This window comes from Pseudopipra pipra, chromosome 15, assembly GCF_036250125.1.
Source record: "Pseudopipra pipra isolate bDixPip1 chromosome 15, bDixPip1.hap1, whole genome shotgun sequence".
Lineage (NCBI taxonomy): Eukaryota > Metazoa > Chordata > Aves > Passeriformes > Pipridae > Pseudopipra > Pseudopipra pipra.
In genome coordinates this window covers 2,939,614-2,956,127 of record NC_087563.1, presented here as the reverse complement: position 1 = coordinate 2,956,127, position 16,514 = coordinate 2,939,614, and the positions used below count along the sequence as shown (strand labels likewise).

General features: G+C 54.0%; 2 protein-coding genes and 1 pseudogene across 2 annotated transcripts; all 3 read left to right on the top strand.

Annotated features, from left to right (window-relative positions):
- Positions 1-2,045: 2,045 nt before the first annotated feature.
- LOC135422377 (protocadherin beta-16-like) lies at positions 2,046-7,604 on the top strand. The gene is given in 4 exon segments (XM_064671466.1): positions 2,046-2,643; positions 2,645-2,736; positions 2,739-5,179; positions 6,631-7,604. Coding segments are annotated over 4 exon segments (3,009 nt in total). The 5' UTR covers positions 2,046-2,287; the 3' UTR covers positions 6,751-7,604.
- Positions 7,605-8,311: 707 nt separating this feature from the next.
- LOC135422382 (protocadherin beta-16-like) lies at positions 8,312-11,879 on the top strand (annotated as a pseudogene).
- On the top strand, positions 11,802-16,510 carry LOC135422381 (protocadherin beta-15-like). Its single transcript, XM_064671471.1, has one exon. The coding sequence runs from the start codon at positions 12,060-12,062 to the stop codon at positions 14,499-14,501; it is 2,442 nt and encodes an 813-aa protein (XP_064527541.1). The 5' UTR covers positions 11,802-12,059; the 3' UTR covers positions 14,502-16,510.
- Positions 16,511-16,514: the final 4 nt, after the last annotated feature.

Sequence of the window (16,514 nt, the reverse complement as noted above, 5' to 3'; positions counted from 1 at the left end):
TCTTAGGATAAAGATGTCATCATTAACCAGAGATGAGGAAGCCTGCAACATCACTATGTGCTCAAGGAGATAAGTGAATTCTATGACACATTTATGTAAATTATATCCTTATTATGGTTATAGCTCCTCAGTCTGTCCTAAAATACAGTGTGCCTTCATCTGGCAGCGTTCAAACTTCTTCTTCTCTCTTTTTTTTTTTTTTTTTTTTTTTTTTTTTTTAATTAATTTCATTGTTGTAACCCAACAGAAAACACCAGCATTAGCTCTCCAGTGCTGCAAGGTAAGTGATCCTCTTTATTTCGCATTTCTTTAAAATCTGAAAGAATAAAAAGGTCAGTGGAAGACCAGATCTTCTGATATGGAAAGACACTCTCACAGACAAGAGCTCCGTTAAGGATCACTACTCTTCTTACTCCCTTCTACACCTGAAGCTGAAAGACACCATTTGCCTTCTGAAATGACAGGGGCAAAAATTACGGGGTTTCTGCAGTCAGGGTATGAAGTGTCTGTGGAAGCTCCTCTCGGCCTGTGCCTGTTCCCTGTTGTGCCGCGGTGCCAAAGATGAGGTTAAGCAGAAATAAATACACTTTCCTCTCTCGGAGGTGCCGAGAGCTAAACAAAGGGGCACAAAGCAAGTGGATTCCAGGTGTCACAGTTATTTTTGCGTGGCACGAAAGAGGAGAGAAGCCACTTTCCCAGCTGTGGTTGGTTTTACATCAAGCTTTTGTGTTGGTGATAATAATCGCAAGTCGAGAAGTGGACATGGAAGGGGAGAGGAGAAGAAACAGCTGAGCTGCCCTTTGATGTAAGTTAGAGCCTCTCAGGCTTCCAAGTCAAGGGGCTGTAAGAGGAAATCACAAAAAAACGACCGCATTCGTGCACGATCCTTTAGTGTCTAAACTTCTGAGGAATCCTAAGTCAACTCTTGTTACTTTCTCCTACTCATACAGTCACGAAGCTTTTATTTGAAAGCAAATGAAAGTGTCGACGAATTTCTAGGACTGGACCTCGTGAGTATTATTTGACAGCATCAGCTCTTTTAGAAAGCAAAAATAAAGGAAAATATCTAGGAAATTAAAGGAAAGGTGCCAAAACCCAGGAGGTTGTGATACTTTATAATAATACTAAAAAATTGCTGCTCTTGTTGTAGTAAAACCTGAATAAAAATTGCTCGAACCAAAAATAAGCAGTGCAAGCTGTATTCTGTTTTCTCCTCCATTTATTTTTTTAATTCTACAAGAGGAGGGTTGGGCTGGGCTCGCAGGCACCTGGACGCATCCCCAGCACACTGTGTGTGTATTCGCCGCAGAAGCAGCTGAGATGTCGATGCTCTGGGACAGCCATGAGTGCCTGACCCTCATGGTTTTAACCGCTCTCCAGCACAGATCCTGCCTCAGCTACCAGGCCGTGCTCAGAACCCCTCGGTGTCCCCTTCCACCTCTGTTTCCCACGGTTGTTCCTCACTGGTCTGCTCTTGATCTCTCCCTCTTAGAGAGTTTGGTTCTGCCTCTAACCATCTTTGTATATTCCAAAGTCCCCCATAAAACATCTCGTAATCTCTTTCTTCTCTCCTGTGACATTCTTTCTGGTAATATACGAGAATCTTTAGAACTTTTTTCCCCTTTTGTCGTGTACAAAGCTTCTTGTTGAACCTCTGGAGCTTATACTTCAATAAATCCTTTAATGGCCCATTTAATTAGTGTAATTAGATCCCTGGTCTTTGCTATTGTCTCCGTTAGCTCCTCATTAGCTTCTGTGTATCTGGGTGCTTAATTTATGAGCTCTTGTGTTTGTTTCCTTGCTTTTTGCATTAACTAGTTGTTGGCCTCAGACAGGTACAAGAGTGAAGGTTTTACCTCTAAGGTGGGACCTTTAAAATATTCCTAACCCTGGGCGGTAACATTAGAGGGGAAAGGACATTACACCTTCAAAACATGAAAACATTTTGCAGCATTTCGATGCTTGTGTACGCCTGGGGACATTTTTCAGGAATGCGTTACATAGTGACACGCCTTATCATGGATGCAAGGATCAGCAGGCGGCAGGGGAGGAAACTCTTGTCAACTAAGGAGAAAAGCGCTTTTCACACAGAAATGTGTTAAAGTGTCAAGTGTCCTTCGGGCCAGATGTGATATCCAATGAGAAAAAACCAACCTTAGGATGATGTGCCCTAGACCAGCATTATCTTCTAGTGTTGACTTCTCTGTCAACTCTCTGGCACCAGCTCTCATCTTCAGTAGCTTCTCTGACCCCCCCCAGTTGCTAATTGTCCTGTGCTGGTTAACAAATGGAGAATGAAAACCTCGCAATGATTGCCGAGGAAGCGAATCTTGCAGTGCCTACACAACGTAGAGCCAACCCAAAAGCTGTGTCTGAAGAGTTCGTGGTTGGCGAGCTGGGAGTTGATACCCAGAGCAGCGACAGCGACCCCGCTTCCAAGCGAGGAGAATACTTCCACCGCACCTCTTGGCTTCACTTTGGCACACAGAGCGCACATTCAAGCAGCAAACCCCGAATCAGCAGCTCTGCCCCGAATGAGAGGAAATATTCCCCCTTCCGACGCTGGGTGGGGGTGTTGGCCGCGGACCGGCGCGTCCCTCGGTCCGCCCCGGCTCTGCAGGCACAGGGAGACAGAAAAACCGTGGGAGCTGCTCGGGAAGGAGTCGGAGTACTCGGGAGCTTCCAGATTCCCTCACCCCAGGATTGCTGGCAAACACCGCTCCGCTCCGGACGCTATTTAAAAATGCTGGGAGCCGCGGGGGACGGCGGATGGCTTTTTCGGAGAGTGATGGAGTGTGGGAGACGGAGCGGAGACAGCAAAAGGCAAGTGATCTTGTTTATTCTGTGCTTCTGCGTGTGTCAGAGCGGGGCTGAGACCCTCCGCTACTCTCTGCCGGAGGAAATGGAGAGGGACTCCTTTGTCGCCGATATTGCAAAGGACCTGGGGGTTCCCGTGAGCCAGCTCGCGGCTCGCAAGGCCCGCGTTGTGTCTGAGGGGAGCGAGCAGCTTTTCCGTCTCGATCAAAACACCGGAGTCCTGACGGCAAAGGAGTCGCTGGACCGAGAGGAGATCTGTCCGCGGAGAGAGACCTGCACACTCGTCTTTAAGATATTCTTTGAAAATCCGCTGCAGCTGATCCGAGGGGAGGTGGAGATTCGTGACGTAAACGACAACTCCCCCGTGTTCCCAGAGAAGGAGATGGTTTTAGAGATTCCGGAAACAACATCTCCTGGGTCTCGTTTTCCCCTGGAAAGTGCCCAGGACATGGACGTGGGCAGTAACGGCTTGCAGAACTACAGCCTCGGGTCCAATGCGCATTTCTCCCTCGATTTGGGAACAGGGAAAGATGGAGTAAAGTACGTGGAGCTCGTTCTACAGCGCCAGCTCGACCGTGAAGAGCAGGGGGAGCTTAATTTACTTCTCACTGCCGTCGACGGGGGCTCGCCACCCAGGTCGGGCACGGCTCAGGTCCGGATCGTGGTGGTGGATGCCAATGACAACATCCCTGCCTTCGATCGGGAGGTCTATGAGGTGCGCCTGGCTGAGAACAGCCCCCCGGAGCAGCTGGTGGTCAGAGTCGCGGCCGCGGATCCCGACGAAGGATCCTATGGGAAAGTGCGGTACTCCTTCACCCAGACATCGGAGCGATCCCGACAGCTGTTCCAGCTGAACCCGGCCACCGGGGAGATACGAGTCGCGGGCAACCTGGATTTTGAGGAAGAGAAAATCCACAAGATGGTGGTGAGAGCCACTGACGGCGGGGGGCTTTCTGCGCACTGCAAAGTGCAGGTAGAAGTCCTGGACATGAATGACAATGCCCCGGAGATAGCGCTGACCTCTCTCACCGCCTCCATTCCCGAGGACGCCCCGCCACGCACCGTGGTGGCTCTGTTCAGTGTGCGGGACCGGGACTCCGGGGACAACGGCAGGACAGAGTGTTCGATCGAAGGGGACTTGCCATTCACCCTCACCCCCACTTTTGATAATTATTACGAACTGCGAACAAACGCGGCGCTGGACAGGGAGAGCACGGCACAGTATAACATCACCATCACAGCCACGGACTGGGGCAGGACGCGGTTGAGCTCTCGGGAAAACATCTTCGTGCAGATATCGGATGTGAACGACAATCCCCCAGAGTTCACGCAGGAGATTTACACCATGTCGGTCACGGAGAACAACAGCCCCATGCTCCGGATCGGCAGCATGAACGCCACGGACGCCGACGCAGAAAAAAACGCCCGCGTAAACTACGCGCTGGTGCGGCAGGAGGGCAAGGAGCAGCCCGAGGTGTCAGTCAACGCTGAAAACGGGGATGTTTATATCCTCCGCCCGCTGGACTACGAGAAGGTGCGTGCCTTTGAGGTGTCAGTGCTCGCCACTGACGGCGGTTCGCCGCCGCTCAGCGCCCAGGCGCTGCTCCGCGTCATGGTGCGGGACGAGAATGATAACGCGCCCGTGGTGCTGCACCCGGCCCCCGACAGCAGCGCGGCGGGAGAGCTGGTGCCGCGCTGGGCACCCTCGGGCTACCTGGTGGCCAAGGTGGTGGCGGTGGACGCGGACGCGGGGCAGAACGCGTGGCTGTCGTACGAGCTGGCCAAGGCCACGGAGCCGGGGCTGTTCCGCGTGGGGCTGCACAGCGGCGAGGTGCGCACGGCGAGGGCCGTGTCGGAGAGGGACGCGCCCCGGCAGAGGCTCGTTGTGCTGGTGCGGGACCGCGGGCAGCCACCGCGCTCCGCCACCGCCAGCCTCGCCGTCGCGCTGGTGGACGGCTTCTCCGAAGCGCATTTGCGGGTGAGCGAGGAGGCACCGGCCGCTGATCCCGACGGGCCGCTCACCCTCTACCTCATTGCCTCCCTGGCCTGTGTGTCGGTGCTGTTCCTCGCCACCGCGCTGACCGCCTTGGTGGTGAAGGTGCGGCGGGCCAGGCGGAGGGAGACGGAGACCTTGCCCACGTTCCCGACGATAGCCACGGAGAGCAGTGCGGGCTCCCTGCCCCGCAGCTACCTGTACGATGTCTGCTTCGCCGCCGGGACCGTCAACAGCGAGTTTCGGTTCCTCAGACCCCTCTTCCCCTGCTTCCCCGCCGGGCTGCCTCCCGGCCCGGGCGAACAGCGGAGCTCAGTGTGCTCGCAAGATGTGGCAAACCTCGGGGAGGAAGGCGACTGGGCTGCACAGGTGAGGGGACCTGTCCGCGGGGGGAGGATAGGGGGATGTGTCACATCCTGCTAGCAAGGAAGATGCTGAGCTGCTAGTGGAGGGGTCCCTGTGGCGGGAGGAGAAGTTATGGGGGGGGGGGGTGTCTCAGAGCCGCTGGCGGTGCCTCCCAGGAGGATCCAGCAGGGTTCAGCTGCTTCCCATATGCTGACTAACCTCGCCTCTCTGCATCATAGAAGCATAGAATAGTTTGGGTTGGAATGCACATTTAAAGGCCATCGAGTCCAAACTCCCCTGCGAGGAGCAGGGACATCTTCAACTAGATCATATTACTTAGAGCCCCATCCAGCCTGACCTTGAATATTTCCAGGGATGAGGCATCTCTCACCTCTCCGGGTAATTGCACCCATATCTATGCTGAGTATTCGTCTTAAAGCAAGTCTTCAGTGTCACTGCAAAGGGGAGCAGCTGGACCACGAGAAGGTGAGAAGTAGAGGTAGAAATGTGTCTCCATTTTGGATCCTGCCCAACCACTGTGTGGAGCCCATGGGGAGCAGGAATGTACCGCTTCCAGGGGCACGTCCTCCCGGAGGTGGCATCAGTGGGAATGTAGTGATCCTGCGCAGTGTCAGATGAGGTTGCGGGGACAACTGTGCAAAGGGGTGTCACTTCACTGACAGTGTCCCCTGCACCGCTGTTAGGAGCTGGTGCTCGGCGCTGCCGAGTGCCATTCACCAGGGTGGTGGTGGCAGTGCTGAACTCAAGCTGCTCGAGGCTACGGAGGTGAGTACCCCTGCCATTCAATTCCCTTGTATTTTTGTGACTTGCATGAACAGTATCGGCGAGGAAAATGTGGTTATCGGGACTTTACAATGCACCCTCGCAGTCTTTTCCTGACCCAGCCTGGTGCTCCCAGGCAGTACCAGCACTCTGTGAACTCAGAGTGAGTCACATCTGATCTCCTGTTAACTTCCGTGTGTTCAAAGAGTGTGCGGGACACAAGAGATGATCATTGAAACTCCTCACTCTCTCACTGAGTCCAAGTCACCTCTAATACCGTCTTAAGTCGCCCCTTAACATTTTAGTATTTCATAACCACTTGGACTCACTTTACTGCAGGTTTTCAGAGCCGCAGTAGCTTCAGGGCAGACAACAACCCTTCTGGATACATCAACATTAAACCACCTTTACTGTTTGTGAGAAAGGGGTTTTATTTGATGCTCTTACCATCTTGAATTACTCCCTGAGGATCATAAAAGTTTTGCAGTTGTGCCTTTGAGTTGTCCACAGTGGAGGATGGTTTCTGAACTTTAGATGATGCTGTTCGGGTCAGAGACCCACCAACCTCCTCTTTGGCTCTGGGTAGGGAAGTGTCACACAGGCAGTGGTGTAAGACATGCCCTCCAAGCTTCTCGATGATACCTGCTTCCCTTCAATGCCCAACACACAACCAGTCTCTCTGTTCTTTGCAGGGCAGAGCCCCCCTCTCTGAAGACACAGGACCCGGAGCTGCAGAAGCAGCTTGCACTGCAAACGGGGGGCTGGGGTTAAATGTCACTTCTGATCAAAACCCTTGGCTCAGCCATCAGTAAATGAAGAGAGACAACTATGTCTGTCCTCCCAGGGAAAAGAGAAGAAGAGACCAAACACCTCCCTAAAAGGTACCAGGGAGATGAAGGCTTCTCTGTGAGAGAGCAGAAACACTCTCCTCTTGAGCAGTATTTTATTTACGTAGGTATTTTGTAATTGTGATGCCAGTGGAGGAGGAGGACTGTGTTGCATGCTGATTACACAATAATGTATGATTGTGAAAGTGCTATTGCTTCTACACGTTAAGGGAAATACTGAAAACTGCAGCAGATCTTCAGCTTTTTCCTATGCCACCTTTTCTATGGGATTTTTTTGTGGGTTTTGTTTGTTTTTATGGAGAGAGCTCTGTAATAATGTCTTAATTTTTTTCCCTCTTTTTAATACTAGGCCAAACAAATATTAAGCAAAACTGAGTGGTGCTTGTAAAGGAATTTCTTAATAACAGGCAGAAGCTATCTGTATTAGAAACCACTGGCATTGGCACACTTGGCAGGAGTTTACAGGCCCTCCTTACTGTAAAAAGTGATCTTTGAGCAATGTGCTTTTTTTTTTGTTTTGTTGGGGAGGGTGTTGTTTGTTTTAATAAGGTAAAATTGATATTAATATTTAAGGATTTTTTAGTGTAAACTAGTAGACAATTAAAAGTACTGCTTGTGGTTTTAGAGTAAAACACTCTGAACTGTTTAAAATTAATTTAGGGCACTGTAGAACATAGGCCTTCGAGAAGCTTTCTGTTTTCTTTTTCTTCGTTAATAGGTATTGATCTATAAAGTAATGTGATATTTCCTGTCGCCTACACATTTTTAAGAGTTAGATGCCTGCTGACAGAAAACAATAAAACCTTATTTGAAACTCCCTCGGGTGAGTGTGCTGTCTCGAGATCACTTGTCACAGTCATCGCTGAGGAAATAACCACCTAAGGAGCAGGATTCCAGGAATAAATCCGTGCATTTGGAGTGGATTTTATGCAGGGGAAATCAGAACCACCTGGGAAGTAGGCCGTTCTGAGAAGCCAGAGCAAATGGAGGGGGATTTTAGGAACCAAGTTGAGGTCCGAGAGATGTTGCTCCCAGACTAATGGGAACTGAATGAACAATCTCGGTCCGTTCTGAGAATTTCTATGGAGAGCACCATGACGATTTCTGCCGTGGTTAATGGACCAGCTCACTTGGTTTGTTGGACATCTGTAACAATATACAGCTTTTTTTAGCTAAACAGCCTGAAAGTAATTTATTCAAATCGTTAGAATGAGGCACGTTAGGGGGGGGAAAAGAGGGGAAAAGAAACCCCTACAAACCCCGGATTTAAATAAATCTCTTTTTCAAATAAAAGACAAACAGAGGTGTTGCTTATTCAAGTGGTGGCCATATTTGAACGGGATTGAATGGACAGTTAAATCTGTATTGCTTGACCCCGGAAGAGAGAAATCGAGCCGTTAATCTCTACTTTCCAGGCTTTGCGCTGGGAAATCTTCGCGTCCTTCCGCAGATCGGCCGCCTGGTGCCGCTGCTGACCGCGGAGGCTCCGCGCATCTCCCAGTTTCCATCGCCGCCGCCCCCGGGATTGGGGCGGGCGGGGCTGCACCATCTCGGACTGCTCCGTCCGGGGGTCGGCAGGCTGTATCGGCAGCTCCGTCCAGCTCGCAGGAGGGGAGATCGGGTGGCAGGAAGAGAATGAAGCTGAGGAAGAGCGAGGAGCCGCTCCCTGGGCGAGCGGTGGCTCTGTTCCTTCTCCTCTGTGTCTCGGGGATGAGAGCAGAAATCACTCGGTACTCTGTGCCCGAAGAGGCGGAGAGAGGCTCCTTTGTGGCGAATATCGCTAAGGATTTGGGACTGACCGGTGAGGAATTATCGGCTCGTCAGGCTCGACTCGTTTCTGATGGAGAAAAGCAGTATTTGCAGCTGAACCAGCACACCGGGGATTTGATGGTGAGAGAGCAGATGGACCGGGAGGAGCTGTGCGGGCAGAGTGAGCCTTGCCTGGTGCGTTTCGAGGTGCTGCTGGAGAACCCACTGCAGTCCTTCCGAGCTGAGGTAAGACTCACCGACATAAATGATCATGCTCCTGTGTTCTTAAATAAAGAGATAGTTTTAAAGATCCCGGAATCTGCAATGCCAGAGACTCGGTTTTTGTTGGAAAGCGCTCAGGATCCAGATGTGGGAAACAATAGTCTTCAGCATTATAGTATCAGCTCCAACGAGTATTTCCATGTGTACACTCGGCAGCGCAATGACGGCAGGAGGTACGCCGAGCTGGTCTTGGATCGAGCCCTGGATCGGGAGCAGCAGGCAGAAGTTGCTTTCAGCATCACAGCTGTGGATGGTGGGACTCCACCCCTCTCTGGTACAGCCTTAATCCGCGTGGTAGTCCTGGATATAAATGACAACATTCCAGTATTTACTCGGAGTCTGTATAAAGTCCCCGTTAGGGAAAATATCTCACAGGATACCTTAGTGGTGGTGGTGTCTGCTAGCGATTTAGATTCAGGAACGAACGGGGAAATAGCCTATTCAATTGTTCAAAATTCAAAGGAAAATTTCGAGACGTTTAAAATAAATCCAGAGACAGGCCAGATTCGACTCAAAAAGCCTTTGGATTATGAAGAAACAAAGACCTATGAGATAGATGTCCAGGTAACAGATGGAGGGGGCCTGTCCGCGCACTGCAAGGTGGAGGTGCAGGTGGAAGACGTGAACGACAACGCCCCCGAGGTGATCATCACCTCCCTCACCAGCACCCTCTCGGAAGCCGCCCCGCTGAATACCGTGGTCGCTCTCTTCAACGTGCGGGACCGGGACTCGGGGGACAACGGCAGGACGACCTGCGAGCTGGCAGGTGAGCAACCTTTCAGCATCTCTCTGCTGGCAGCTGACGCGTACGCGCTGGTGACATTGGAGCCGCTGGACCGGGAACAGGTGTCAGAGTATAACGTGACAGTGAGAGCCCGTGACCAAGGCTCACCCGCGCTTTCGGCGTCCAAGACACTGCTCGTGCGGCTCTTGGATGTGAACGACAACGCGCCCACCTTCATCCAGGACATTTACACCATGGTGATGAGCGAAAACGAGCCCGCGGGGACGAGCCTGGGCCGCCTGAGAGCCACAGACGCTGACGCGGGAGAAAACGCACATGTGAGATAATAATGAAATAAATAATAATAATAATGGCCAGTCTTCGCGAGCGAAGAATTGGGAAAGGTCATTAACCCTTCGAGCCTGCGCAGTGGATTTTTTAGGTGAGACACAGCGTGCGCTGAACTGAGCCCACCCTTTAGTCCTGAGGTTCATTTGCCGGGGCCGAGCAAAGCTTGGACAGTGGCAGTGAGGTCCCCAGGATGTAGGTTTGTTTAGAGTGACCTTCTCTTAGGTGGATTGCCTTCCACGGCTGACGAGCTCCACCTGCCCAGGGGGCCGGGAATCGAACCCGGGTCGCAGCAGTGAGAGTCAGGCACTCTAACCACTAGACCATGTGAGATATACAATAGAGGAACCTCCACTGGGCACCCCCGCCGCGGCACCGTTCGTGTCCGTGGATGCGGAGAGTGGAACCGTCCGGACATTGCGCCCACTGGACTATGAGAAGGTGCGCGCCTTTGAGCTGGTAGTGCGTGCCAGTGACGGTGGCTCGCCGCCGCTGAGCACCCAGGCGGTGCTGCGAATTGTGGTGCAGGACGAGAACGATAACGCGCCCGTGGTGCTGCACCCGCCCCCCGACAGCAGCGCGGCGGGAGAGCTGGTGCCGCGCTGGGCACCTTCGGGCTACTTGGTGGCCAAGGTGGTGGCGGTGGACGCGGACGCGGGGCAGAACGCGTGGCTGTCGTACGAGCTGGCCAAGGCCACGGAGCCGGGGCTGTTCCGCGTGGGGTTGCACAGCGGCGAGGTGCGCACGGCGCGGGCCGTGTCGGAGAGGGATGCGCCCCGGCAGAGGCTCGTCGTGTTGGTGCGGGACCGCGGGCAGCCACCGCGCTCTGCCACCGCCACACTCGCTGTCGCACTGGTGCACGACTTCTCCGACGCCTCCATGCAGCTCGACCACGATCCTGCGAGCAGGCAGCAGCCGCAGGTAGCTGAGGAGGACCTGCTCACCACCTACCTCATTGCCTCCTTGGGCTGCGTCTCGTCACTCTTCCTCCTGTCCGTCGTCGCCTTGGCGACAGCCAAGCTGTGCAAGGCTCGCCTCCGGGCACACCTTTCACCTCCCTCTGCCAGTTGCTACGCGGATGGAGATTTCACCAGCGACGGCGTGGACGTGGGCGGGGTGGGCACTCTGTCACCGGCTTATCGCTACGAGGTGTGCCTGACCACCGGCTCGGGGAGGAGCGAATTTCAGTTCTTGAGGCCCGTCCTGCTCAGCCCGCAAAGCAGCGCTGAGACAGGGCCGGACAAGGACGAAGATCCGCTCTGCAGCTCTCAGCCCGCCGGCGAGAGGGAAGCTTATGAGGGCAGTACAGCCGCTTCTCCCTTTCAGCCGCCGGACTGGCCGGTCGGCGGGCGCGTCCATGCCTGAGCCGTACTGGGAGGAACCTCCCTTCCCTGACCTCAGCCTGACATTCCCCAGTATCTATAGTGCCGTCCTCTGCTGTTACTGGCGTGCTGGACCTGCGGAGGGGTCGTGCCGGTTTCTCCGCCCGGGGAAGGCGGCTCAGTCCCTCCAGACAAAGTCTCTCCTCCACGCTGCCCTGAGAAACGCCTTGTGCCGCTTTTACCGCCGCGTTCCTCGGCGGTCACAGACTCGCCTATCGTTAGACGAGCGCGCCCTCCGGACCGCGGGTTGCGGACAGCGAGAAGTGGGGAAAGACGAGGAGCAGCTGTCGGCTCTGCTTCTGCGCTGGGATTACCTGAAGGGCTCCCGTCGCTGCTCCCGGGAATTTTTATCCCCGCTTTGATGTGCGCGCGTCCTGCCCCGGGCTCAGCCGAGGGCGAGCGGCGGCACCGCGCGTGTGCGCGCGTGTCCGTGGGCCGGGCCGAGCGGCAGCGCGGGCAGCGGGCGGCGGCGGGCGCAGTCCCAGCGCGCACCGCTGGGTGGTGGTCTCGGCTAAGGCGCCGCCGAGCCCGACCCAGCCCAGCTCAGCACAGCCAAGCCCAGCCCAGCTCCCAACAGCCCAGCCGGGCGGAGCGGGCAGCGGCTGCGGCAGCGAGCGCTGGCTCTGCCAGCCGAGCCTGGCACACCGCGGCTGCACTCCGGGCTGCCGACCAGACCGGAATACAGGGAAGGAAGGCACCCGCCCGCTGCTGCGCCATTATCGGTGGGGACTACGCGAGAGATCGGCGAGAAGGAGATCGGACACCGCCGCCGCCGCCGGAGGAGGGCCATGGCGATGGCAAGGCAAGTGCTTTGTGTGTGTGCTTTGCTCTCCCTGGCGCTCGCTCGCTCGCAGCCCATCCGCTACTCCGTGGCCGAGGAGGCGGACAGCGGCTCCCTCGTAGGCAACCTGGCGCAGGACGCGGCGCTGCCGCCGGCGCAGCTCTCGGCTCGCCGCGCCCGCCTGCTGGCCGAGGACGGCCGGCAGCACTTTCGCCTCGACCGCGCCAGCGGCCGCCTCGTCGTGGCCGACAGGCTCGACCGGGAGCAGCTGTGCGCCCAGGCCGACACCTGCACGCTCGCCTTCGAGCTGCTGCTGGCCGACCCGCTGCAGTTCTTTCGGGTCGAGGTGGCCCTGCACGACATCAATGACCACTCGCCCGTTTTCCCTGCGGAACGAGTCACTTTTAAGATTCCCGAAACGAGCGACCTGGGCTCTCGTTTCCCACTGGAGGCTGCTCGGGACCTTGATATTGGTAGCAACAGCGTCCAGGCATACAGCATCTCACCCGAGAATGAGTATTTTACTGTCTCCTTTGGAAGTCGGAGTAATGGCGACAGATATATTGAACTTGTTTTGGAAAAGCCACTAGACAGAGAGGAGCAGGGAGAGATGGATTTCAGTCTCATTGCTGTGGATGGGGGCTCTCCACCCAGGACTGGGACCACCCAAATTCACATTACAGTTCTGGATGCCAATGACAACGCTCCTGTCTTCACACAGGATCGTTACACTGTGCAGGTTTTGGAAAATGCACCAGAGGGCTCTGTGGTTCTGACTGTGCTGGCAACAGATCGGGATGCGGGAGTTAATGGGGACATCTCCTATCAGTTCAGCGAAGCAGTCAGCCAGAGTGACTTAGCATTTGAGATTGATCACATAACGGGAGAAATTAAACTCACAAAGCCTCTGGATTTTGAGTCAGGAGGGACTCATGAGCTCAGTGTGAGGGCCACAGATGGAGGGGGCCTTTCCGCAATCTGCAAGGTGTTGGTGGAGGTGTTGGATGTGAATGACAATGCCCCGGAGCTGGTGGTCAGTTCCTTCAGCAGTCCCCTCCCCGAGAACTCAGCGCCCGGCACGGTCGTTGCCCTCTTCAGTGTCAGGGACCGCGATGCCGGGGCCAACGGCAAGGTCTCCTGTGCCCTCGACGATCAACTCGTCTTCTCCCTGCGCCCAGCCTACAAGAATTACTATGAGCTGGTGACGGTGAGTGCCCTGGACCGCGAGGAGACGGCTGAGTACATGGTGACGGTGACAGCAGCAGACGCGGGCTCCCCTCCTCTGACGAGCAGCCACACCTTCAGCGTGGCCATCTCGGACGTCAATGACAACGCGCCTGTCTTCAACCAGAGCTCGTACACCATGTATGTGCGTGAGAACAATGTGCCCAGCGTGCTGGTTGGAGCCGTGAGTGCCGCAGATGCCGACGTGGGGCTCAACGCCAAGGTGACCTATTCGCTGTCAGCGGGGCAAGCGGCGGAGCGGCCTTGGTGCTCGTGCCTGTCGGTGAACTCGGAGAGCGGGCAGGTGTTTGTGCTGCGAGCGCTGGACTACGAGCAGCTGAGGCAGAGCGAGGTGGTGGTGAGCGCCTCTGACGCGGGCTCTCCTCCGCTGCGAGCCAACGTCACCGTCCGCCTGCTGGTGCTGGACGAGAACGACAACGCCCCGCTCGTGCTGTACCCGGCGCCCGACAGCGGCCCGGCCTCCAGCGAGCTGGTGCCCGTGTCGGCTGAGGTGGGCTACCTCGTCTCCAAAGTGGTGGCCGTCGACGCCGACTCGGGGCAGAACTCGTGGCTCTCCTACCACCTGCTCAGGGCCACCGACCCCGGGCTCTTTGCCGTGGCTGCCCAAAGCGGCGAGGTGAGGCTCAGGAGGCCCGTGACAGACAGAGACAGCGTCAAGCACAAGCTCGTCGTCCTGGTGCGAGACAACGGCCGCCCACCCCTCTCAGCCACCGCCGCTCTCAGCGCACTCCTGCTCAAGGACTTCTCCGACCTGCACCAACCGCACGGCAGCCCCGCCACCGACGACCAGCCCGGCTCCCTCACCACCTACTTAATCCTTGCCTTGGTCTTCGTCTCCCTGCTCTTCCTCGCCTCCACAGCAGCCTTCGTGGCTCGCAGGCTGTGCAAGAGAAAGGAGCTGAAGGCTGCCCACGTGCTTGACGGGGCCGACAACTTGCCGAGCGGCCTGGCCGAGGCAGCTGCTGCAGGGACCCTGCCCCACCCCTACTGCTACGAGATCAGCCTCACCACGGGCTCGGGCAACAGCGAGTTCAAGTTCCTCAAGCCCTTCGTCCCCGGCCTGACACCACAGCCCTGGGCCATGGCTGGGGGCCCCAGTGAGGAACAGGTTTTCCCTTGTGTCCCTGTCCCCACAGAGGACGTGACACCGGATGATGCTGGAACTGTCTCTGCAGAACAGTTCAACTGTTTTTCCTTTAACTAGCACGGGGTCAGCACAGGCAAATGCTTCATGCCTCGTGATAGGAAGCGGTGCAGGCTGCAGCCTGTGGGAATGGTTCTTCCAAGATAAATCTGTATTTGCAATTGGCATAACCAATTTCCAGAAACTGTAAATCAGGAAATACTTGTGTTTCACTAAAAACCAAGAAGCAAACAGAATAAAGGGTCCTAAAGCTCTTTAACTCAGACAGTTGTAGGTTTCCGAACTGATTCAGCCATTTCTGACAGGCTTTAAGAATGGGGTTAGCACTCCCAGCTAAGCTCTTGTCTCTCTTGCTGTCAGATAAGACTGTAGACTCTTCTGTAACACAATGGCACAGTTGGGCACACAAATCTCATCCTCTCTGTAATGTACAAAAGCCTTTTCCCAGCTCAGGAAAGTTGTGAGTGCAGTGTCACAATGTCGTGTGAGCACAGGGCTCTTCCTTTCCTGGGTTCTGAATGTCTCTGTCTGAGATACCAACCTGTGGGAATGGTTCCTCCAGAGGAAATCTGTATTTGCAATTGGCATAACCAAATTCCGGAAAATTGTAAGTCAGGGAATGCTTGTGTTCCACTAAAAACCAAGAAACAAACAGAATAAAGGGAACCAAAGCTCTTTCACTCAGACAGTTGTAGGTTTCAGTCCTGATTCAACCATTTCTGACAGACTTTAAGAATGGGGTTAGCAGTCCCAGCTAAGCTCTTGTCTCTCTTGCTGTCAGTGTCATATTGTCGTGTGAGCCCAGGGCTCTTCCTTTCCTGGGTTCTGAATGTCTCTGTCTGAGGTACCAGCCTGTGGGAATGGTTTCTGCAGAGTAAATCTGTATTTGCAATTGGCATAACCGAATTCTGGAAAATTTTAGGTCAGGGAATGCTTCTGTTCCACTAAAGACCAACAAGCAAACAGAATAAAGGGAACAAAATCTCTTTCACTCAGACATTCATATGTTTCAAGTCTGTTAAGGTCATTCCTGACAGGCTTTAAGAATGGGGTTACCAGTCCCAGCTAAGCTTTTGTCTCTCCTGCTGTCAGACAAGACAGTGGACCTTTAATTCTGTTCTATAACAGGATGGCACAAACAATGGGACAGACAAACCTCATCCTTGCTGAAATTCACAATGACCTTTCCCAGCTCAGGAAAGTAAGGAAGTTGTCAGTGCAGTGTCACAAGGACATGTGAGCGCCAAGCTCTTTCTTTCCTGGGTTCTGGATGTTTCTGTTTTATATATATGGGCTTTGTGGGCTTTGATTTCTTGTCTCTACGTCAGTCAATACAGCCACTGTGTGTTTCCTAATATTCACTGGTGTTGCCCGGTGAATCAGGGAATTCTTCTCACTCAGTCGTTGCAAAGCAGGCAATTCCAGCTCAGCAGGCAAGGAGGGTATTTTAACCCTTTGAGTACAGAGGTGTCACTCATCTTTTATGTGTCAGAGAAGAGCAGCGAAATGCACAATAAGATCTATATTTTGGCCGATAAGAGGGGATTGGCTGTTGTGTCTGCTTGCAATATATCGGCACAAACGGTGTTGGGGTAGACTGTAACTGTACAGAGATGTGAAAACCTGTTCATTGTTTTTGGGTGCATTGCATGAATAGTCCACGTGTCCCTCAAAGAGCATTTTCTGAATCAAGATGAGCTTGTGAAAAAGACTTTTGAGTTTGGTCTTCTCATTGTTGTTCCTGAATTCAGCAAAATTGAACTGGGAAGCTGTCCCAGCATAACTTTCTGGGTTTCTGTTAGAGGATTTGTGTTCTCTTTTAGGCCCTTTTTCCTTCTACTCTCTGAACTGGGCTTGACCATTTTTCTGCCTCCTCCTTTTAAGAAGGACTGTCACTCTATCTATAGTAACTGATACCTTTAATAATGTATGTGATGCACAGAATATCCAGAAAGCCTCACATTGTCTGTGTTGTGATGAAGTTTTAAACTGTAACATTCTAAACTGGGATACCCCTGAGTGTAAAAACTGAAATAATGTGTAAGAGCTAAATAAAGAGAGTACTTTAATTCC

Coding starts and splice junctions, on each gene's coding strand:
- LOC135422381 (XM_064671471.1), top strand. CDS start 12,060: ATGGCGATGGCAAGGCAAGTGCTTTGTGTGTGTGCTTTGCTCTCCCTG.